The following is a 23425-nucleotide window of genomic DNA, read 5'->3' on the forward strand; positions in this document are numbered from 1 at the left end:
TGTTGTCATAATCAGCCACATGCAGGTTGGAGTCCTGCTGTGATGGGTGGACAGGAATCATCAGTAACAGACCTGGGACCCATCTCCCTTCATGTGGCCCCAGCATCCTCATCATCTTGGTTTGTTGTCCTCAGAGCTTTCTATGATGCTTCTGTCTCCCAAACTCAGTCATTCTGGGAGCAGGATACTATAGGCTAATGTGATTGGGTGTGAATTCTAAAGTAGCCAGGTCTGAGTTCTGAGACATTGGGCGACTTCTGGTCCAAACAGGACCTGAAAGTCAGTCATGGACCCCAGCAGAGAGGCTGTGAGCTCACGAGGCCCGTCCCGGGCCCCCATCCCCGCCCAGTGCCTAACCAGCACCTGCCCGGGCTTCCTCTGTGTCTGTCAGTGGCCCTCCACTGGCCTTTCTTACCTGGTAGGGCTGTGTTTCACCTCTCTTAGGGGAATGATCCCCAGGGACACCTAATTGAAATAATGAAATTAATGGTAATAACAATGGTGATCGTGCATTGAGTGAGCCCGCCGTTCTTCTGCGAGCTTTACATGTATGAACTCCTTAGTCCTCCTAGCAGTCCTGTGGGGTGGGACAAGCGCTGGCTGTCCCATACATGGCAGAGAAGCCCTCCAAAGCCCTTATTATAGACCGCTCAGCAGGATGTGGTCCCTTTTCTGAAAGTCTGTACTCTGCCGTCAGACACGCCACACTGCTGCCTCCCTTCTCTGCCTTTGCGCCCCTGTCATGATTACATCTCTGCCCACCTGGAAAACGTGGGGTTCCATGCTTCTCTCACATCACGTCCTTTCCCTGGGTGAGCTCTCATCCCAGGGCCTCACCCACGCCCCACGTGCCAGAGTGAGAAGCAGGGGCCAGGCCTTAGGAACCACGTTAAAGCTGAGGTGATAGGACCGCTGGACGGTGCTCACTGGGGCTGGCGGCTGTGTGACCCAGCCAGATCTTCCTTTGGAAGAGCTCACGGTCACAGCTCTGTGCAGTTGAGTGAGGAGACCACTGGGGAGGCTGTCACCATGGTCCCAGTGAAAGGTGGTCAGCCCTTAGCTAGGTGGGAGTGCAAGGATGGAGAGTAGGGCATGGATTCCACAAACATTCGGAGGTCACACCAGCAGGACTTGGTGACCAGTCGGCTGTGGAGCACGAAGGAGAAGGAGACAAAGCAAGAGTGACTCCAGGGCTCTAGCTGGGGCTGAGACAGGAAATCGGAGTCTGTAGGAGATGCTGAGTTGAGTCTTGGACACGCTGTGTGTGGATTGTCTTGGGCCTTTCAAGGTGGGGATATCCAGCAGGCCCCTGGCCATGGAAGGCAGCCCCCATGTTGTGCAGGAGTCAGGGTTGGCAGTTGTCTGTGTAAATTCTATCCTGAAGTCCTTGGGGCTGGTGGTCTCGTTTAAGGGCAGTGGGGCAAGGGGCTGAGGGCAGGGCAGACACAAGCCCCTGCATGCAGTCGGGGTGGGCAGGGTGGGGCCCACTCAGTAAGGGCGGAGAGGTCAGTAAGGGCAAGAGGCCTCTCTGTGGAGAGGAGGGGCGGAGTCAGACGAGGGGCGGAGTCAGACGAGGGGTGAAGCGTGAGTGGGGGGTGAGGAGGTGACGATGGGAATACAGAGGACTCCACAGAGAGGCTGGCAAGGGCTGGAAGGAGAGCAGGCACAGGGGTCGGAGGGTCCACTGAGCCCCCCAAATATGAAAATCTGGTCGTCAAGCTCAACCTCTTCCTCCTTCTCACGAGCTCATGTCCAGCGAGTCGCGCGTCTCGGCGATTCCTAAGTAGCTCTCAGTTTGTCCCTGCTCTTCTCCAGCCCTCGGTGCTCACCTGATCCGGGCGTGCCTCGCCACCACAGTGGCCTCCGAGGTGCTCCCTGCTCCCTGGCTGTGCTCCGAGCCCTTTCCTAGTTCGGGGCCTTGGCTTTGCAGGCCTCTGCCCTCCTCCCCAGCCCCCATCTGGCCAATTTGTGCTCCTCTTCAGGTCCCAGCTCCGTGTCATCTTCCTGCTGCAGGCCTGCCCTGAAAGGCGGTGGGCGACTGGGTGGGGGAGGGCATGGAGCGCCATCCTCGGGCCAGACGGTTCCTGCCCCTCCCCTGAGGGGGAGGGAGGGCCCACCGAGGAGGTCGATCTGAAGTGTGACCCCACCGCGATGTGGAGCCTGGGGACGTGGAAGAGCTCATGCAGGGGGATGTGTGCGTGTGATGTGTGTGTGTGTATGTGGGCGTCTGGATGCCCTCTCACCATGGTTCCCTTCCTCACAGGCTGCCCTGGGATGTGGGACAATATCACATGTTGGAAGCCTGCCCACGTGGGTGAGATGGTCCTCGTCAGTTGCCCCGAGCTCTTCCGAATCTTCAACCCAGACCAAGGTGGGTGCCCCCCCGGGGGCCTCTTCAGGCCACTCTGGGTCCAGCCTGCTCCGCCTATTCGGACCTCAGGCTTTTCTGAGAGACAAGCACCAGAGACATAGGGCACCCTGCAGGCAGATATTTCCCATTCCAGAGCTCATGTGCTGGTGGGGAGATGAAATCACAGACCCTCGTGCACACAGGGACACAGAGGCACCCCTCAGACGTGGCAGGTACACGTGGAGGTGCATCGTTGTGGCTGGGCTCTCGAACTTGGACTCCATCACTTAACCCGGCTGGGGACCTTGAGCAGGGCATTCACCCCTCTGTCCCCCATTTCCTAGTCTGTAGTCTGTCAAATGGGAATGTGGCATGGTGACTGTGGGGAAACAGGTGGAAGCTGCAGATGGAAGCCCCTTAGCGAGACTGGGCATGTCTTAATGGTCAGTGGGAAGTGTTAGCTGATGTTATCGCCATCATCACTCGCACAGAGAGGCCTGGGTGACCGCCTCTCCATGGGGCGGGGTCTGAGGGGAAGGGGTTCTGGGGAGTCTGTCCTTTGAATGTGAGTCTGGTGGTCTCTCCAGGCCTGTTCCTGTCTTTGGTGGAGGCTTCGTGGACTCCTAAAGAAGGTTGGTGGCTGATGAGTCCACGTGGACCCTGGGAGGGGCCTGGAGCCAGACTGGCCCTCTACCCCAACCCTGGGGGTGTCACGGGAAGCAGGGTGGCAGGCTGAGGGGTGCTGAGTTGGGCTGGGCAGGGAGAGGTGGCAGGGCTGGGCTCCAGGCCGGTGATGTACTGAGAACCACCCGTGGACCGCTGAGCCCTGGGTTGGGGCCTTGGTTTGAGGAGGAGAGTGGGGCTCCTGAGGAGATTAGAGAGTCTGAGACACGTGTGGGCGGCCATGCTCGGGCCCCTTGAGACCTGGGTCTCAGCTTCGTCCTTCACCTGCCTAAGGCTTCAGCCAGTGTCCTTCCAGAAGCGGAGAGTCTCCAAGCTCCACTTCACTACAGAATCCTGCCTGCCGCTGTCCCTAATGTGTGTGTGAGAGGCAGCGGCAAAGTCTTTCACACCTGGAAGTCCAGCAACCTAGACTGTGCCTGGAGGGGAAGGAGCTTTTGCAAGAGGCGGTGGAGGGAGGTAGCGGCATTGTATCGGGGTGCCAGGGCCCCTTCTCTGCCTCCCCGCCCAGGACCAGAGGAAGCAGGGTCTAGCTGCACCGCACCCCTGCCTCGCATCCCCACAACTTCCCCTCCGGGGCGGGGCCTGTTAGCCACACCTCCCACCTCCAGAATCTCCAGCCAGCCCAGCAGGAGGGTGGCAGTTGAACTCTTCCATCCTGACAGCGTGGGGACTGGGTGTGACCCAGGGCAGGATGGGAAGTGCTGAAGCAAGGGGCACAGTATGAATGGTGGGACGTCAGGCGAGGTGGCAGCCTGCTGATTCAGCCCAGTTTCTAATTCATTCCTATAGAAACCAACTTAATCACTTCCTCCACTCACATACTCCTTTCATTCAGTCGTTTATTTAAAGTTGACGGAACAGCTACTCTGGGTCAGATACCATGGCAGGATTACTTCTTTTCAACCACAAAAAAAGGTAAAATGAATCAGCAGTAAAATAAAATTTTCTTAAGATAAACTTTCCTTCAGACTCTATGCCTCTCTCTGGCAGTTGCACAATGAATGTGTTATTTACCCCTGCTTCTTAATGATTCATTAAGGCAGGCCTTTTTAGCATCTCCATTCACAAAGCTGGATTAGTGAGGCTTGCCTTAAATACTTAGAAAGCTGAAGGTGGCGTTTTTTCATTTTATTTCTTGGTTCTCAGGGCTGAATCTCATGCTCATTGTAATAATTGTTGCTCTGCAGGCTATTGGAGAGACAGGAACGTTGATCGCTCTCCTCCTTACACACGCCTCTGATATTTCTCTTTAACTGTGTCCTGTTCTCGAGGGAATCGTAGAAGTCTCCAGTGTCTGGTCCAGCCCCAGCTTGTAGTTCTCATGCCTCTGGCGCCCCCAGCAGAGCCTCTCTCCAGAGTCCGGGAGTGGGAAAGAGGAGGAAATCATCCGCAGGGCCCAGAGAGAGCAGACCTGACTTTAGCCCCCTTGCTCACCTCTGTGTTCTCTCTCTCTCTCTGTCTTTCTGTCTGTCTGTCTGTCTCTCTCTGTTTCAGTCTGGGAGACGGAAACCATCGGTAAGAGGAACCTTGGAGAGGACAGACTGCTGATCATCTGTCCATCCGGCAGGAGCCTGCCTCTGACTGCTGGGAGTGGGTGGGGGGTGGAATGAGAGGCTCATCAGGGGCTGGGTTCATCCCACCTCCCCCCCCACCCCCTCCCTCCTTGGCCATCTGGAGGTGGGGGAGACACAGGAAGATGGAAGATGGAGCTCCCGGTCTCAGGGTGCTCGTGAGCTTGTTTGGGAAGTTGACACTCACTCGCCTGTGGAGGGGTTAGCAAACAAGGCCACCCGTGTGCATAGGCACGTGCATATGTACACATACAGGCCTGATTGTGTGAGTGAGCCCACATGTGGAGTTGGAATGTATGGCAAGCTCCAGAGTAGAAGAGACCTAACCAGGTGGCATTCAGGCAGAATGACGATGATGTCAGGGGAGGCTTCCTGGAGGAGGTGGTATGTCAGCTGAACCTTGAAAACAGAATTTTGAGAAGTAGAGGGGAAATTGGGGTTCACTGCTAACAGGAGATTCAGCCTAAAGAAAGGGTGGAGGTGGGAATAAAGAGTCAGGAGAGAAAGAGAAAAAATGTCTGAGGAGGAAGTCTTTGGAGTTCTAGGTTCCCTTTGATGGGAGTGGTTTGTGGGCTGAGATCGAGGGTTGAGCACCAAAGAAAAAAATGCAAGCCCAGGACCCATATTGCTATTCTTTGCCCTTTTCTTGAAAAGACCCAGTTAATTAACTTATTTACAAAACAGAAATAGACTCACAGACATAGAAAACAAACTTATGGTTACCAAAGGGGATGGTGGAGGCGGGGGCGGAGATAAATTAGGAGTTTGGCATTAACATATACACACTACTTTATATAAAATAGATAAACAACAAGCGCCTACAAAAAAGAGGAAAGGCCCAGTTACCCTCCTCCAGTCCTCTCCCACTCCAGAGACCCTCCCATCCTCCCGACAATGTCCCATTTCCACTCCCTGTGGTCCAGTGCAGAGAACTGAGTCATGGGCCACGATTAGCATCATAGAAATACAAAGCAAATGAGATGGCATTGGAAGGTGCAGTGTGTCAGACAGGTGTGTGTGGCTGCTCTGTGTGATGCAGCCTCTTGGCCAAGATCCCACCTCCCCCCCAGCCCCCATCCTTCAGGCCAGGGGCAGCCTTGGCCTTCCACGGTGCAGAGTAAGCAGTGGATAGCTCTGGCAAGCTGATGGCCAGGTATCCCAACTCATGCTCATGCCTGTTTTGCAGGAGAGTTTGGTTTTGCTGACAGTAACTCCTTGGATCTCTCAGGTAAGGGATGAGCTGGGGTTTACCGTGGGCTGGCTGGAGGGAGGGCATCTGCTAACCCGTGAACTTGGGGAACCCCTCCTTCCAGGCCGGTCTACGCCTCTCTCTGGCTGTGTGATCTTTGGCAGCTCGCTTTCCTTCTCTGCTAAAGCTGTGGATTTTCCCCATGGAAATTTGCACACAAGTGCTCAGACAGAACACTGTGCATACAAATTCAGGGAAGCACAGATCTCAGTAAAGAGCTCCTTGGTTAAGTGGTCTCCGATAGCGTTGAACTCCCATATGTAGAACAGTGGTTCTCATACTTTAAAAGTCACCTAGTGGGCTTGTTAAAGCAGATTCCTGGACCTCACTCCCAGAGTCTGATTTAGCAGGCCTGGGTGGGGCCTGAGAATGTGCATTTCTAGCCAGTCTCCCAGGTGATGCTGATGGGCTGGTCTGGGGAGGGCACCCACTTTGAGAACTCCTGCCCTAAGATTCTGTGCTCCTACAAAGTTGCTGGGGCAAAACAGCCTAGTGAAGTAGGTGCAGCCACTGCAGGGTGTTGACAGTCTGGAGAGTACTACATCTTCTGGAGATTTCTATCAGAACAGTAGAGTGGCAGATTCATGGAATGGTTCTGAACAAAAAGGTTTATACTTTTCTGAGCCCACGCTGTATTATAAAAAGAGAAAGAAGGGAAATAAAAGAAAGGAAATGGCTTGTATCTCCAGGATACTGTTTTAAAAAAATGTTTTTCAAAGCGACTTCCCTTTCCTCTTCCCACCACCCTGATGTGGGCAAAGCAGAGAGGAGACCCAGGGAAGGGGAGGGCTTGGCCAAGGCCGTGGTCCCCTAGGACGTGCAGACTTTCTGAAAGAAACGTTCAGAGGGACTTGGAAAGAGGTTGCCAGTAGCAGCCTGAAACAGATTTGCTGGAAGAAGGAACAATTTGGCATCAAACTGTGGGACAGAAGTGAGCCCTTCTCTCCCTGGGCCTGCCAGATGTCCTTTTTGTCCTGGGTCATAAGACTCAGAATCTGAGCAGCGATGGAGACAGTCTCCCCGCTCTGGGCAGAGCTCTCTTTATGGCAGGAGAGCCCACTCTCCGCTGCTTCCCAGAGTCCCAGGAAGTGCGTTTCTGACTCCTGGCTAAAAAGAACTGGCCTTAGATCTTCCCACTCAACCAGCAGGACACGAGGTTGGAAAAGTGTAGGGGTCCCCTTTCTTGGCCTCTGCCCTTGCCCCCTTCCTGAGTGCCCCAGAGGTGGCCTTGGCCACAGAGGGGGGATTCTTCCAACAACGTGGGTGTTGGAGCCTCTTTTATGCAGATGTCTCTTGCATACGATTTTCTGGCCCCTGAATCCTGAAAGGAAGAGCCAACCCCAGGTGTCCTAACACACCAGGTAAATTCCCAGGAAGCCAGTCTGGGAAGGGGGGTCAGTCTGGGGCCACACTCAGGGGCTGGGCTGGAGGCAGGGGATGGCTGCTGCCTTCTCCCCTACCCCAGACATCCGTGGTTCACCTTTAGACAGTCAGGAGCGGGGAAGGTGAAATGAGCAATCATTAAAGGCCAGAAGGCACCCAGGCGGGGTGAAAACCAGACTGGACTCCACTCTGCAGCCAGCAGATGACTCCTGCCCGCTCTGGTGTCCTGCAAAATTGCCTTTAAAGTTGAGCAACAGAAAATTAAAGTATATTAGTGACAGGAAACAGACCTCTAAACCTGAAAAGGCAAAGTCTCTTTTTTTCTAAACCTAAATATGTATCTTAATAAGATCTGATGCTAGGTTAATGGAGGTCTGGTCCTTGTTAATTAAGCAAGCCACGTGTCCCCTTGACATGGGATATTGCAGCTGCTGGACGAGAACTCCTGCTGCACCGCCACCTGAGGTGATTTCTGGGCCAGAATCTTTGGGCCTAGAATCTGCATTTGTGATCCCAGGTCATTCTTCTGCTCACTGAAGTTTGGCAAGTGCCAACCCAGGACCTAGGGCAGGGGCTCAGGCCTTTCCCTAGGGGCGAGGAGGCTGGATTCGTTCTGGCTCAGTCCCCTCACCCCTTGTTTAGAGATCAGCTTGCACCTTGTCCTCCTAACCCTCCTCATCCTTTGTATAAGGGTAAAAGCAATTACTGCTTTCCCTTGGACAGTGGAGGATCTCACGAACCTTCAGCTGCCATGCTTCTCAGATGGGCATGTGGATTTCCAGGAATTCCCGCTTAAGAAGTAATTTTCGATTAAGACTTTTGGAGCCCTATTAAATCATTTCTGTGGCTCGCTGCGTTTTTGTTCTGCTGCAGACATGAGGGTGGTGAGCCGGAACTGCACAGAGGATGGATGGTCGGAGCCGTTCCCTCATTATTTCGATGCTTGTGGGTTTGATGAGTACGAGTCTGAGACCGGGGACCAGGTGAGTGTCTGCTCCTCCCCTGGAGGTGGAGGGATGAGGCTGAGGAGGTGGGTGGAAGGGTGTGTCTGCCAGAGGCCTTGGCTTCTGATGGACGTGCAGAAGCTCCGGTCCCCAGGCAGCATTCATGAGCACCTGCTGCGTATAGCCTTCTGCATGAGAGGGCAGGACTTTCATTTGCTCATTCTGGGCTGAGAAACAACTGGTTTGCTGTTTGAGCTCCTCCGGCCCCCAGCCCGCGTCCTCCACCTCCGTAGCTACTCTTTTAGGATACACAGCCTTTCTGTGGCCCGGCCATTGAAGGGTTAATGTGGGGCCCAGCAGGGGGGGCTCCCGGCTCCTCCCCCAGGATGAGGCTGGGCCCGCTTCTGGCTAGTCTGTGCTCGCTTCTGGCTAGTCTGTGCTCCTGCACTCTGCCAGCACTCAGCTTTTGCACAGTGTGGACCCTGCAGAGGGAGGAGGTGGCTGGCGGGGGTGGTCCTGGGGGCTGGGGGTGGAGGAACTGAGGGGGGCATGGAGGAGAGGCCATCGACAAGAGAAGAGAGGAGGGAGGAGCTGGGCAGCAGGCCCTGGCCTGGGAGATGGGATGCAGTTCCGGGGGGGCCGGGGGCCGGGGGCAGGCCCCACGTGGAGCCCTGCGTGTCCTGTGCTCCGCTCCAGGATTATTACTACCTGTCGGTGAAGGCCCTGTACACAGTTGGCTACAGCACGTCCCTCGTCACCCTCACCACTGCCATGGTCATCCTGTGTCGTTTCCGGTGAGACCCTGGGCAGCATTCGAGCGAACACAGCCCACCCCAGCTCAGAGCCCTTGCTCCATCCCTCCCACCTCCCACTCCTTCCCTGGATGTCAGCTCTGGAAGTCCCATGGAAGGCATTTCCCCCACCCCTAGGATAAGAGATGGGAAACTGGATCCCAGAGAGGGCAACTGACTTGTCCAGGGCCACACGGCAAGGAAGACCCTGGACAGGAGACCTACGTTCCTCACTTTATCTTCCTGGTCTAGATGAAAAGAGGTCACAGGAGGGAGTAGGTCACGGAGTAGTGGGGCCAGGGGGCAGGGGCCTGGGAGTGAGCGAGGGTTTAGAGTCTAGGTGGGAAGAAGGGGCTGGTCTAGGTGGGGGACCCCCTTGAGACAAAGCCGTGGAGTCGGCCCAAAGCAGACCCCGAGATGGAGGGTGGAAGGCTGTGGAATTTCTTACTTCAAAGCCTTTTGCTTCCCTGGCCGCTGGTGTAGGAAGCTGCACTGCACCCGAAACTTCATCCATATGAACCTCTTTGTGTCGTTCATGCTGAGGGCCATCTCCGTCTTCATCAAAGACTGGATCCTCTACGCTGAGCAGGACGGCAACCACTGCTTCATCTCCACTGTGAGTGCGCGGAGCCCTGCCAGGACTGGCCCTCCCTGCGACGCCCTGCCGTCCAGGTGTTTCCCTGCAGGTTAAGGCATCGACCCCAGTGAGCACGGAAACCCAGGAATGACCATGCGGTTACTAGCAGCCAGTGAGGCCCCAGCATGACTTCACTTCCTGTCCCTTGGCCTCTGTGTGTCCTCGGCAGAGCAGTTGAGGAGGGTTGGGTGGAAATGTCAAGTCCCGCTTGACTAGGCTCAGAGAGAGGGCTGGCTTGGCCGCGGGTTGTTTAACCCAAGATGGAGCCAAGGGGCTGATTGCCTGGGGTTCCCTCCAGACCACCTCCCCGGTTCTGATACGTTTGGAGATAAGCAGAAAAGATAGGCTTTGTTGGGGCAGGATGGAAAGAACAGCCCAGAGCACAAGACCTTGACCTGAAAGGGCTCACTTGGAGGAGGATCTATGAGATTTCCGGGGGACCAGGGGTGTTCCCCTAACCTATGTGATGCCTGAAACCTTTATTTTACCAAGGAGGCTCCTGCAGGGTCCTCCTTATTCGCCTCTCCCGTGGGGACTGGGGACAGGACGGGAAAGTCGGGGAGAATGAGCCTGGGGAGAAAAGGGGGTTCCATGTTTCCTGACCTGTGCAGAGCTGCCTGCGTGGCAACTTCAACTCAGACTCATAGGATGCTGCAGTTTTAAACTCTGAATCCAGGAATGTTGAGTCTTTCAGACCCACGGGGTGTTTAAGCGCGAGCATGCTTCAGCTGAAGGTCCTCAGGATCCTCTCTGGTCCTGCTGGGCTGGATTTTCAGGGTTCGGTGGGGACCCGTGCCACCCTCCCCCTCCTCACTCTCCCTGCAGGTGGAATGCAAGGCTGTGATGGTTTTCTTCCACTACTGTGTCGTATCCAACTACTTCTGGCTGTTCATTGAGGGCCTGTACCTCTTCACCCTGCTGGTGGAGACCTTCTTCCCCGAGAGGAGATACTTCTACTGGTACATCATCATTGGCTGGGGTAGGTCACTGGCTGTCACCCAGACAGGTTCAGGCCTCATGGCCAGGGATATCCTTGGTCCTGCCATCCGGGAATGTCAGGTCAGAGGAGCGAGGCACTGCCCTGCCTCGCAGCTGACGGCACACTCCCGGTTCTTGGATCCTTTCTTGCTCTTCTCATAGAAAGCCCACTGTCTGATGGAGGGGATATGCTCAAGAGTCCTCCTGAGAGGCGAGGTAGCCCAGGGTTTGGGAGAGACATGGACCCCCAGGAGGCCTGGGTGTGAGGGACAGTTAGGGTCCCCAGGACTCCAGGTCTGAGACGGAGACATGCCCCATGGGTCAGGACCCCACCTCTGAGGGGTTCATTGGCCCCCAGAAGCCCCAAGTCTGAGGGGGACACCGGGCCTATTGGTTTTCCAGTTATCACGGGGCTCCTTTTCTTGCACTCCAGGGACCCCAACTGTGTGTGTGTCCGTGTGGGCTGTGCTGAGGCTCTACTTCGATGACACAGGGTGAGTACATGCCCGAGAGCCAGGGCCGGAGCCCCAAGGGGGCTCTTACAGATGGTTGTCAGCGGCTGTCCTGATTTCCCATTAACTGTCTCAGGCAAACCGTCCAATGCCGGGCATGGCTTCACCCCCAGCCCTGGGCAGTGACTGTGCCCTGACCCCACTGCGGGTGGACCCACCCAGCCACATCTCAGCCAGGACTCAGTGAGGGAATGTGCAAGGTTTCAAGAGTCCTGCTCTGCTTCTGGGCCCAACACTGGGTGGCTGGTCTCCTTTTAGGGAGGGGAGGAGGAATATCGAGGGTGAGGTCGCATCCCCCAGAGCCCTAGGTCTGAAGGGGGAACATGGCCCTTGCCCAGGAGCCCACTGGTGCCCTCACTCCTGGGCTCCAGACCCTGCCTTGACAGGGGAGCAGAGGGAAGGACCAAGGCACTTGAACCAGGGCTGGGCTTGGGTGTACAGCCCGCCTGAGAGCTCTCCTTCCAGCCAGCCCCTCTTCAGAGCTGCAGGAGGGGCTGGCTGGAAGGAGATGATGATGCCCTTCCATCCCTTCCAGCCAGTCAGGAGAGATGATGCCCCCAAGCATCATCTCTCTTCTTTCTGTCTGTCTTGCAGCTGCTGGGATATGAATGACAACACGGCTCTGTGGTGGGTGATCAAAGCCCCTGTGATTGGCTCCATAATGGTGAGTGTCCTTGGGACAAGAAGCAGGGAAGAAACAGAGGCCTGGGCTGAAAGGCAGGGGAGGAGGAGAAATAAAGAGGTCACCACACAAACCAACCTCCCGTGGCTGTGTTATATTCTGCAAAAAGGACGCACAAGTTATTTAGCTTTTCCGCTAGTGTTGGACATCTATCTTTATCCCATTTTCCCTCATTATGAAAGATGCTACTAGGAACGGTTGTGTGCATAGTTTTGAAAACGTGTGAATATTTCTTTAGAATTAACCCCTAGAAGTAGAATTGCCGGGTCACAAAGGGTATTCCCATATCATTGTCTGCACTTGTAATTTCAGTCATTTAAATTTTTGCACAGCCTTGTGGAAGATAATGGTAACTTATTGTTTTAATGTGCATTTCTCCATATTGCTAGCGCAGCAGAGCATTTTTCCAAATATTTATTGGCAATTTGTTTTTATTCTGACAATTTGTTTTTATTCTGGTTATTATCTATTCTTTGCTCATTTTTCTAGTCCAGTTGTTATCTTTCTTACTGTTCAATAGATAGTAATGCTTCATCTGTTATACATGTTGTAAGTATACTGCTAAGATTGCATAATTTTATATAGTCAAGCCGTCAGGCTTTCTCATCATGAATTCTGAGCCTTATTTCTTGTTTATGGAAGTCTTTCCCAACCTTAAGATATAAAAGTATTCTTAATTGTTTTATAACAGTTTTGTAGATTGCATCATTACAAGTATGCCTTTACTCCATCTGAAATGTTATTTCTCTGTCTGATCTGAAATGATATCTAACCTTATTTTTTTTCCAGTGGGTGGACATCCACCCTCTCAGTTCTTTTTATTGAATAGGTCCTTCTTTCTCCATTATGTAGAAATGCCACTTTATCGTTAACAATCAGTGTAGTCTTCTTGTATTTAGTTCCAGACTTCCTACTCCATGTTACTAATCTATTTGGCTGTTCCTGTGGCAAGTTACTGGAAACTGGCAGCATGTTTTGATATCTGGTGTGCTTATATCCCCTTCCTTACTTTTTTCCCCTTCCAAATTTTCTCGCACATTTACTTTTTCAGATGGACTTTCAAATTTGTCAAGTTGCAAAAAAAAGGCTGGTTGAGATTTTTATAGGAACACCATTGAATTTATAAACAAATTTGGAGAAGTGGTTTTCTTAAAATATTGAGTCTTCCTTTCCAAGAATATGGCATGATTCTCCATTTTTTCAGTCTTTCTCATAGAGTCATTTTTGATAGTTTTTTTTAGTTGTCTTGTTAGGTTTCCCTTTATGGTGTCTTTCCGTTTGTGCTTGTCTTGTGTCTAGGAATCATTCTTTCGTTATATTTTCTAGTGGGTGTATTGGTGCTGGGACTTAGGGAAGCTATTAGTTTTTGTGTATTTTTTTCTTTTCTTGGTTACCTTTTGAAGCTCTTTTATTGGTTCTTATCCATTTTCAGTTGGTTCTCATGGAAAATTACTTGATCTATAAATGGAAATACTTTTTACTTTTCATTTCCAACATTTATACTGTTTATTCCTTGGTTTCTTTGAGGATGGTGTTTGCTATAGTTTTGGGCAGTTACCTTCACTGAATTAGGAAAGTTTCTATTCCTGGCTTGTTTTAGTGTTTATTTTTTATTTTATTTATTTATTTTTTTGCGGTATGCGGGCCTCTCACTGTTGTGGCCTCTCCCGTTGCGGAGCACAGGCTCCGGATGCGCAGGCTCAATGGCCATGGCTCACGGGTCCAGCTGCTCCACGGCATGTGGGATCCTCCCGGACCAGGGCACGAACCCGTGTCCCCTGCATCGGCAGGCGGACTCTCAACCACTGCACCACCAGGGAAGCCCTAGTGTTTATTTTTTAAAATAGGTGTTGAATTTTATCAAATGTGTTTTGGAGACATTAATTGATCATTCCCTTAGTGATGGACATTTATAATATTCCAGTTTATCTTCATGATGAGCAACGTTGTGGTGGATATATTTGTGCATACTCTTGAGTTATGTGTGAATATGCTTTAGAGTAAATCCCAGGAGTGGAATTTCTGGGACAAAGGATGTATACATTTAACATTTTCATGGATATCAAATTGCCCTCCACAGGCAGAGTACGAAAGTGCTCATTTCTTACGTTTTTGTTGATGTTTCCATTACTGAACTATTCACCAGTCTTATGTGGGATAAAGGTAGTTCGTTGTTTTAATCTGTTAATGTAACAAATATAAATATTAGTAGATCTTTTTTGCATTCCTGACATAAAACCCTTATGGCCGTGATCTGTTTGTTCTTTCAATGCACTGCTAAATTCTATTTGTTAATATTTTGTTTATAGTTTTTACGTTGTTCTTTGTAAGTTCTCTGGTTTTAGGTGTGTGTGTGCACGTGCATCTGTGCACGCGCACACACTTTCTATCCTTGTCTAGGTTTTGTACTAGGGTTTTGTTAGCCTCATAGGTAATTTGGGAGGTTTTCTTTTTATTTGCTTTTAAATAATGAAGTAGTATGTAAATTACATCTTCCCTAAAGGTATTATGAAACTGGCCGGTAAAATTATCTGGGCTGGTGCCTTTTAATGCATATGTCTTTGAGTACTTTTAAAATTTCTCCTGAGGTCATTGCTCTGTTCTGATTTTCTACATCTTGATTTGATTTTATTAATTTATATTTTCCCATTTTGTTTGATTATTTTTCCTCGTGATGATTTAAAATATTCTATACATCTGTTGTCCTCTTTCTCATCCCTAAATGTGTTTAATTGCATTTTCTCCTTTTGGACTAACACGTGCAGTTAACAGTATTTACTGTGCTAAATTCTGGGTACTGATTAGACATTGAGCATGCATTAGAAAGCAGGACTGACAGAACCCTGCCCTCTGGAGGATGCTTTACCATTCTACTTGATCTGTGAAAACAAGCAGAGCAAAACCAAAAAATTTTATTTTTATCGATCAAGTCTACTTTTTTCTTTGTATTTCTTTAACGAATTTTTATCTTTAACTTCTTTCTTGTATAACTTAAACTTGTGATACTCTTTCCCTAGATTTTGATTTGAATGGTTAATTATTTTATTTTCAATATTTATTATTTTGTATTAAGTTAGTGTTAGGCTCTACATTTTCTCCTTGAGCGCTGCTTTGCTACAGCCAGATGTTGCTGTGTAGTCGCCTTGTTTCTTTTTATTTGCTCCCCTCCCTCTTCCTTTCTCACCATACACACAGCTTCCCAGTTTGTTTAGAGAGCTTTTGTCTGAAGGTAAACACTATTGCTATTCCCAGGCAGTCCTTTAATTAATGGTGCTTATGGTTGTCCATTCTGGTTTTCCATATTCAGTGACTCTGGACTTGGAGTTTCTCCAGAGGACAGCTCTCACCTCTGCGATAGCCTCTTCTCTGGTTGGCATTGTAGTTTTTCCATCACCCTGGCACTGTTTGCTCTTTCTTTTCCGGAAATTGCTCCCTTTTCTGGCTCACTCATGATAATCTTTGCTATTTTTCAGTACTCTTATGGAATTCTTCTTCATCTCTCTCTTCTGTCATTTCAGTGATATGGAGGGAGGCTGGGGGGTGAATGAGTGTTCTCATGCTGCCATCTTAAGATTATAAGCCTAGATGGGATCTTGACTGGATGGGAGGGAGGGCCCTGTTGGGGGAATAACAGACAGTGCAGAGGCAGGGGTGTGGAAAGTCTTTGCTCAGAATCATTTTCATCTGGTTTTTCTTTGCTTCTCAGGTTAACTTTGTGCTCTTCATCGGCATCATTGTCATCCTCGTGCAGAAACTTCAGTCTCCAGACATGGGAGGCAATGAGTCCAGCATCTACTTGTAAGTACCATTAGGTGAATGCCATGGTCCAGTCCAACAGCTTTATGGGCCCTGCACACAGGACACAGGAGGAGAAGGCCTGGGTGTCGCTGACGGGGTATCCTAGCATGGGCGTTGGCAAGAATTCTTTTGGGTTAAAGTACCTTTAAAATATAGTTGCCCACCTCTCCTTCAGCCATCTTCCATCTCACCCTTCTTGCTTTGTGGTCAGGAGCATGACCAGCTGGGTGTGTGTGCTGTGGAGGCACTTCTGGCCCCGGGGAGGCAGGTTGGTCCCCTGTGATTGGCTGGAGGGGCCAGATAGGCACAGGGAATCTGGGGACAGTCTCTGGCGTGGAAGCCGTATGCGTTGCGTCTTCAGTTTAAGAAGAGAGCAGGTTAGAAGGAACTGAAGTGCTCTCATGGCACCAGAGGGGGCTGGTCCAGCCTCCATCAGAGGCTGCAACCTGGGGCTCAGAACCTTGATGGCTGCCCAGTGGACAAGTGGGACAGCAGAGAGACTCCAGCAGAGGGCTCCTCCACCCTGCCATTCTCCCGGAGAGAGGGGGAGGCAGGAACTGCTCAGGGGCCAGTGCCAGGTCCTTCCCTCAGGCTCCTTGAGGCTTCCGCAGGTCAGTGGAGGTTGCCCTTGGTCTCTGTTCAGCCTGGGTACCTCTCCTGTGATAGCCCTTCCGCTGGGGGCAGGGATTAGCCTAGGGCCTGGCTCCATCAGGCTTGTTTCTTCCCGCGTGTAGGATGATTACATTGACCGCCCCTCCCCTCCTTCTTTTGGCTCTCCATTTATTGCCCTTTATTTTTTCATGTTTTGGCAATTGTTTACCAACCTTTGCTTATATGTGTATGTTATGTAGCTGAAAATTGTTCATCCACATAAGTCATAAACTCTTGGAGGCCCTGCCCTGATGGGCTGGTAGGGCCAGCTCTCTGCAAGTAACTGCCCTGGAGAGATCATTCCTGCCTTCGCCTCCAGGAGCCACAAAACAGGGCCCCGCCGCTCCCCTCCCCTTTTCTGGTCCAGGGTCAGAAACCACGTCCTTACGTCTGGCCTGCTTATCCTGCTTGAGGGTGGCTTGGTTCCCACGCTAGCAGTCATCTCGGACCTCTGAAGCTGGTGGGCAGCAAAGTCGGCCTTGTCTCTCCTTTGAGCTCTAAGCAACCATGGCTCCCCCAGCTCCCGCCCCACCTTGCTTCCTGGTAGGATCTGTTTCTTCTTCTGAGGTCCCTGGGGCCTCTCCTCTGGGGCCTCTCCTAGCTTCCCCTCGCTCTGCCTGTGCAGGGACACACATGGTGGCTCAGCTGCAGTCTGAGTAAGCACACTCTACTGACCCCCGGACATACTTTACCAGCTTGGACATCCCTCCCCGGGCAGCAAGAACCCCAGGGTCTGGAGGGAGGCAAGTGTGGAGCCAGGGTTTTCAAGGTAAATTGTAGACTGGGAGCTGTAGAGTCTTGTCAGGCCTTCCTAATGCATAGATAAGAACCATCTGTAATTAGTACAGGGTTTATACATTTAAGTACAAACGTTTAAAGAACCAGCTGCAGGCATGCCTCGTTTTATCACGCTTCACTTTACTGTGCTTCACAGATATTGCTTTTATTACAGATTAAAGGTTTGTGACAACCCTGTGTTGAACAAGTCTGTCAGCCCCATTTTTCCAATAGCATTTGCTCACTTCGTGTCTCTGCATCACATTTCGGTAATTCTCGCAATGTTTCAAACTTTTTCATTATTATAGTTGTCGTGGCGATCTGTGATCAGTGATCTTTGTTACTACTATGACTCACTGAAGGCTCGGATGATTAGCATTTTTTAGCAATGAAGTGTTTTCAAATTAAGGTGTGTACATTTTTTTTTTAGACATTATGCTATTGCACACTTAACGGACTACAGGATAGTGTAAACATAACCCTTATATGCACTGGGAAACCACAAAATTGATGTGAGTTGCTTTATTGCGATATTCGCTTTATTACGATATTCGCTTTATTGCTGTGGTCTGGAACTGAACCCACAGTATCTCAGGGGTATGGCTGTAGTTGGTTTACTTTTTTTTTTTTTTTGGTTTACTTTTATCATGTAAAAAATCCCCCTCAAATCTCAGCAAATTTTTTTTTAGAGAAATCTAAACTTGTGCTCGTCTCAAGCTCCAAAGATTAAACCTCAGGTGGATGTGGTCCACAAGCCAGGTGGGAGGGCTGACACAGGACAAGGGATCAGCTTGATCCCATTAAATGCAGCAACACGTTTGAGTGTTTCCAGGGTCAAGGAGACCCTACTGGTGAAAGTGAGGGACATTCAAAGTGGCCATGCCGCTAAGAACTGCAGAGCATTTAAAAACACTTGCCATTCAGTACATGCACATTTAATGCCCACACAGCAAATCTGGATTAAATATAATCCCCATTTTACAGCCAAGGGAACTATTTATCAGTGATGTTGGATGAATCCAGCAGCAAAGAGTGAAGCCATAGCCTCAATGCAGGCAGACCCTTGACTTCAAACTTGACTGCACCATCATTTCTACCCTCAAAGACTTTACAGACAAGAAGATAGTGTTAAACAAGGCTTCCTGGAAGAAGAGGCCCCAGCGGGTTCCAGCCTTGTAAAAAACTGCCCCACCTGGAGTGCTTTGAGCTGGGAGGTGTCTGCTGCAGGTGGGGAGGGGCGTAGACAATGCGGGGGATTAAAAAAGGGGCATGACATGGTAGGAGAGGGAGATTTCGGGGCTGCGTCCGAGTCCTTTTGGGTCAACAGAGTTATGTGTTGGGCTGATATCCCTTCATATCTGCCCACAACAGCTTTCCGGTTTTTTCCTCTGTTTCCAGAACAAATTAAAGCCTGGGCATCCGCAAGAAAGCCCGAGAGGATCCCCTGCCTGTGTTCACTCCCCTTCCTGTAGGCTGGTTCCAGCTGCTCAGATGATAAGGGTTTGTCCTCCTCCATAGACCAAGACGGCGCTCCCGACCCAGCCGCAGAGGGACCTGTTGGGGGCTGGGGCTCCTGCAGCGGGACAGTGGCCCTGAGCCACCTCCGTTCTCTCACTGGCTGGTAGAAGGAGTGGCTGGGCTCAGGACTTGGGCAGTGGCCAGGCATGGAGTGTGGGCCTGGGTCGGGGCTAAGCCTGCACTTAGGCTCGACTTGGTTTGGGGCAGAGGGTTTGGGCTCAGCCCCATTCTGGGGTCAGGGTTAGCCTGCCTTGTCTTGGGGACCAGAGTTTACCTCTGTGAGAAGCCAACTGGTTGAGAAAAAGGAAGGCGAGGTTTCAGGGCAGACACTGATTGTGCTGAGAGCATCTCGGGCCTGACCCTACAGGGAGCTGGCTTTATGCCCAGTGCTCTCCCTGCTGCAAGATGGGCATTGGGAGCTGCCTCTTGGGTCTGGGGTCGGGGAGGGAAACCCCATCTGTATTTCCCTCAGGCATCCCATAGAGCAGGTCCCCACGGGGTAAAGGAAGGAGAACAGACACCATGATGTATTGGGTTGGCCAAAAAGTTTGTTCAGGTTTTTCCATAAGATGTTACCCGAACGAACTTTTTGGCCAACCCAATAGCATATAGCTCAGCAGGGCTGTGACCTACCCAGCGTCGGAGGGATGGCATTCGCCTCTGAAGACAGACTGTTCCATGTCTAGGCAGAAGTGCAGCTGGGAGGCTGTCAGTCCAGGAACTCAGCCCACAGCCTAAGGCTCCCAGTTCACATGGGGCTCTGTCTTCTCCTTCCACAGCACTCTCTCCCTTGTCTGGAAGCACCCTATCCTGACAGCTCCTGTTAGGGATTGGCAGTAGGGAATGTTTGCCCCCATTTTGCAGATGGAGAAACTGAAGTCCAGAGAAGGAAAGTGGCAACACCTAAAATCAGCAAGTCAGTGGCCAAACAAAGCTTTGAGCTCAGGTGCCCCGACCCCCCAGGTTAGGCAAGGGGCACTGAGGGCTGGCTGGTCCTCAGTGGTGGGGGAGAAGGAGGGTGGGCAAGGAAACTCCAAGATCTGCTGAACTGGGCTGCTGGCTGGAGTACCAGTGTGGTGGGGAGTGCCTCCCTGGGGACTGGGCCAGGGCTCGGGGGGTACACCAGGAGGGACCCTATGGAGAATGTTTAGCTCAGGTCACAACATTCTGTGGGCCTGCCGAGTGTCCAGTGCTATGCCGACCACTAGGATCAGGGTGAAATAGACAGGGGTGCTGCCCACAAAGGGTTCCCCTGCAGGGGTCTCTGTCTAGCATCCTGGGGCTACAGCCCAGGCAGCCTTGCACACAAAAGACACCACAGCATTTGTGGAGTTTAGCTTGAGACCAAAGCAGGGTCAGAAGAAACCATGTGCTGCATCCCTGGGTTATAGATGGCAGTGTCGAGGCCTGGAAATGGCTTTGACCTTCCTGCAGACACACAGCAAAGCCTTGGCAGAGTCAGGCCTGGGAGCCAGGGCTCCCTGACTTCCAGATGTGGGTGTGAGCCGTGCACCTGCTGTGGGGTTCTCCAAGCAGCCTCCATCCGCTACCCTTGTCTGAGTTTCTTATCTTCCCTTGGATCCAAATGAGAACTGAGCTGATCAGCCAGCCTAGGTTTATTTCTTCCTCTTGATTGAATTTCTTTTCTATTTTTCACTAACAAGTGACTTTTCAGAGATTCTGACATCATTCTTTCTCATGCCTGTCTCTGGCTTTTCTGCCATCCATTTTCCTTTTTGTTTCTTTTCATTGGATCCTTTTGAACAGTCATTAGAGGTTTGGGGAAAGGGAGTCTCAGAGGAGAACAGCTGAAGCTTTAGAGTTTGGGGGTGTAGGAAGTGACATCTGAGGTTTGGGCTCTCGGGCTCCTGGACCCTGATTTCTCTGGCTCACCCAGGCCAAGGGTGAGGGGTCAGGCCACTGGCTGTAGGAGAGAGTAGTCAACCTTTCAATCTGGGCAAGGTAGAGAAAAAATTTGAAGACTAGAATGGATGGCTTCCATTCCTGAATGCCCAATTAAGCTCTTTTAATTATTGAAGAAAACATACTCATATGTGTCCATCTGTCTCTTTGTACATGTACAAAACAGACCTTTGACATTCATTGAGGCATATGAAAAACTTCTCAAATACGTGACTTCCTCACAACAGTGATCCTGGAATTTTGATTTGCAGGTGGAGCACCTAGGGATTTTGTTAAAAATGCAGATTCTAAGGCAGCAGGTCTGAGCCAGCCACTGAAATTCTGCATTTCTGAGAAGCTCTCAGGTGGTACCAATACTGCTGGTCTGGGTAGCAGAGCATCATAGCATCCCTCATCTGTATAATGGTTCACTAGTGCCCATCTCACAGTCTGGTGTGCATTGAAACATGTTGTTAATTAAACGAGAGAACCACAGACAGAACTGAGGCAAGGATGCTGGGTGGACCTTGGCTTGCCCCGTCTTTGAAGTGTGTGATTCACATGTTCGCCTCAGCAAAATGACGTGTCACTACATGTCAGGGACCTTTAGACTGACTCTTAAAAGAGTGGGAGTCACAAATTACGAACCCACGAAGGCCAAAGGTCCGGCCTCTTTGTGCATACCTGTTCTCATTTGCACCCGACCCCCTCAGGTTGATCAGTTCGCCAGCAGCTACTAGGAGCTCGGCCACACGGTGCCTGAGGAGGGGGTGTGAAATGGGCATCTCTTCTGCAGTCTGACGAGGTGACACAGCTCTTACTCCACTTCTTCCATGTGTGTCAGAGATGGAAACAAATGAGTTGTGCCAACCCAAGCACAAGCAGGACCGAGAGGGGCTAGAAGAGGTGGAAATTGAGCCTGGGGCCTCTCTGAGGAGGCCGAGCTCTGTGCCTCGCCCAGTGCCAGGTAGAGCTGGACGGGCATCCTGGGCCCACCTGTGGGTGGCTCCTTAAGGCGACTCGTTTCTGCAGGCAGCGGGGCAGAGCCCGAAAGGTGCCCTCTCAGCCTTCAGCCCCTGCCCTCCGAACTTTTATCGAGAAGTCTAGCCCGCACTGTGCAGTAGAACCCTCAGCAGTGTTGGAAATGCCCCCGATCTGTGCTGTCCAGCCCAGGAACCGCTAGCTACCTGTGGCTGTTGAGCCCTTGTAGTGTGGCTCAGGCAACCCAGGAAGTGGATTTTTCACTTAATTTTAACTTCCATGGTGGATGTGTAGTGTTTCATGGGTCCGCTCCATCCATCCTACCTCTGCTCCCCTTAGGCCCACACTGAGGTACCCGGGGGCTCAGTCAGAGGAAGGTGCAGGAGCGGGGGGGCGAAGACCAGTGGATGCTCCAGCTGGTTTTCACAAGCAAGTGCAGAAATGGCCTGATTCCAGGGCTGGGCCATCGTGAGGTCCATGGCGTGAGTTTCCAGCTGCCTGTCTTGCTGAAGGATCTCCGTCAAGGCCATGCTCTGTGCCTGGAGCTGACTCTGGAGACAGTTGCTGGTCCCCTGCGTGAGCCCCAGTCAGGCCTCACCTTCCAAACACACGTGTTCCCCCCCTCCCGAACCCCACCACCTGTCGGTTTCCCAGTGTGAGGGCTCGCATGTGCCTGTGTGTCCGGGCACACACGTATACATGTAGAGGTGTGTATTTCTGTGTCCAGAGCTGACCACGTCTCGGCCCTTGGCTTCCTCCTTTTCGTCCACGTGACTCCCAGGCCCTGTCTCTCTCTACACCCTGGGCCTCTCTGCCCACCCTGGGAGCCGTGTCACCCTAAGTCCCACCTCAGTTTCTCGTTGCCCAGTGCCCGCAGCTGACAGAAATGCCCATCTTGTCACACCCAGCAGCTGCGTGCAGAAATGCTACTGCAGGCCACAGCGGGCTCAGCAGCACTCTTGCAAGATGTCAGAACTGTCCACCATTACTCTGTAAGTGTGCGTGGCGTGGCTGTAGCTGGGTGTTCTGGACGGGAGGGGGATGCATGCTGCTGCTGCCACCGCCCAGAGCTTGCATCCGCCCAGGCTGGAGGAGAGCAGGGAGCGAGCCTGTGCCTCCAGCCCCAAGCCCTTTCCCAGCTGTTGCATGTTGACATCTGTGTGTCTGAGTTCTCTGCAACCTCATGGCCTGGGGCAGGAGGGGAGGTTGCGGGCATGGGGCTGTGGCCACTGTGGAGCAGCTGGGGCGCGGCTGGTGCTGAGCAGGAAGCATCTTTGAAGCCTCTGCCGCTGCGGCTGTCGTGATGTGTGGTCTTCCGCAAATCCCCACGTCTCTGGGTTTCGATCTTTGCAACTGCCAAATTATTTCTAAGGGCCTTGAGCTTGAGTTCATGTAGACCGTCCTCCTGCAGGGGGCGGGACCCTCACCCCATGCACCTCACTTCCACTGAGCGTGCTGAGTGGCTGACTCCCCACACAAACCTGTTAGGTGGGTACTTGTATTATCCTCATTTTACAGGTGAGGAAACTGAAGCACAGAGAGGTGAAATGACTCGCTCAAGGCCACACAGTTGGCAGGGTGAGGATTTGAACCCAGGGAGTCCTAAGCACTAGTCCCTGGGGCATCTCCTGCTGGAGCCTCAGCTCCAACTTGGACATCCCTTTAAGTGGGGGAGCCCAGTGGAATTTGGGGGGCTCTGACCGTTGGAGCTCTTCTTTGTATTCTTTAGGCCTCTTCTGCCCAGTGATGCCTCCTTGGGGCAGGAAGACAGAGGCTAAGGCCCTGTGCCGCGGTCTCTCTGGGTTAATCAGATCATAGCGTTGAGTCTGTGACTCCCCAACGTGGGGTTACAAGGTTCACACCATATGTTCCCATTCCAAGGCCTCCGAAGGACAGAGGTCCTCGGACTCTGAGACCTAGTGACTTCCTCACCTGCCTCCACTGTCCCATCTACCAAAAGGAGTCATGGGGATGCCCTGGGTCCCTGGCAGAAGTCCCTGATTATTCCTGGGCTGCA

General features: G+C 51.8%; 1 protein-coding gene across 4 annotated transcripts in view; it reads left to right on the forward strand.

Moving 5' to 3' along the window:
* ADCYAP1R1 (ADCYAP receptor type I) overlaps window positions 1–23425 on the forward strand; it is a gene marked incomplete at both ends in the record, with an annotated part of 38858 nt that overhangs the window by 10243 nt on the left and 5190 nt on the right. The window contains 11 exons of one of the 4 annotated variants that reach the window (XM_079711428.1): window positions 2264–2371; window positions 4529–4549; window positions 5792–5833; window positions 8111–8220; window positions 8878–8975; window positions 9456–9588; window positions 10435–10588; window positions 11021–11081; window positions 11694–11763; window positions 15488–15579; window positions 22317–22400. In XM_079711428.1, coding sequence (XP_079567554.1) covers window positions 2264–2371; window positions 4529–4549; window positions 5792–5833; window positions 8111–8220; window positions 8878–8975; window positions 9456–9588; window positions 10435–10588; window positions 11021–11081; window positions 11694–11763; window positions 15488–15579; window positions 22317–22400 — 973 coding nt within the window. The remainder of the gene's footprint in view (window positions 1–2263; window positions 2372–4528; window positions 4550–5791; window positions 5834–8110; window positions 8221–8877; window positions 8976–9455; window positions 9589–10434; window positions 10589–11020; window positions 11082–11693; window positions 11764–15487; window positions 15580–22316; window positions 22401–23425) is intronic. The other 3 variants (XM_079711425.1, XM_079711426.1, XM_079711427.1) reach the window with 3 other exon arrangements.

Source organism: Hyperoodon ampullatus (assembly GCF_949752795.1).
Source record: "Hyperoodon ampullatus genome assembly, chromosome: 9".
Taxonomy (NCBI): Eukaryota; Metazoa; Chordata; class Mammalia; order Artiodactyla; family Ziphiidae; genus Hyperoodon; species Hyperoodon ampullatus.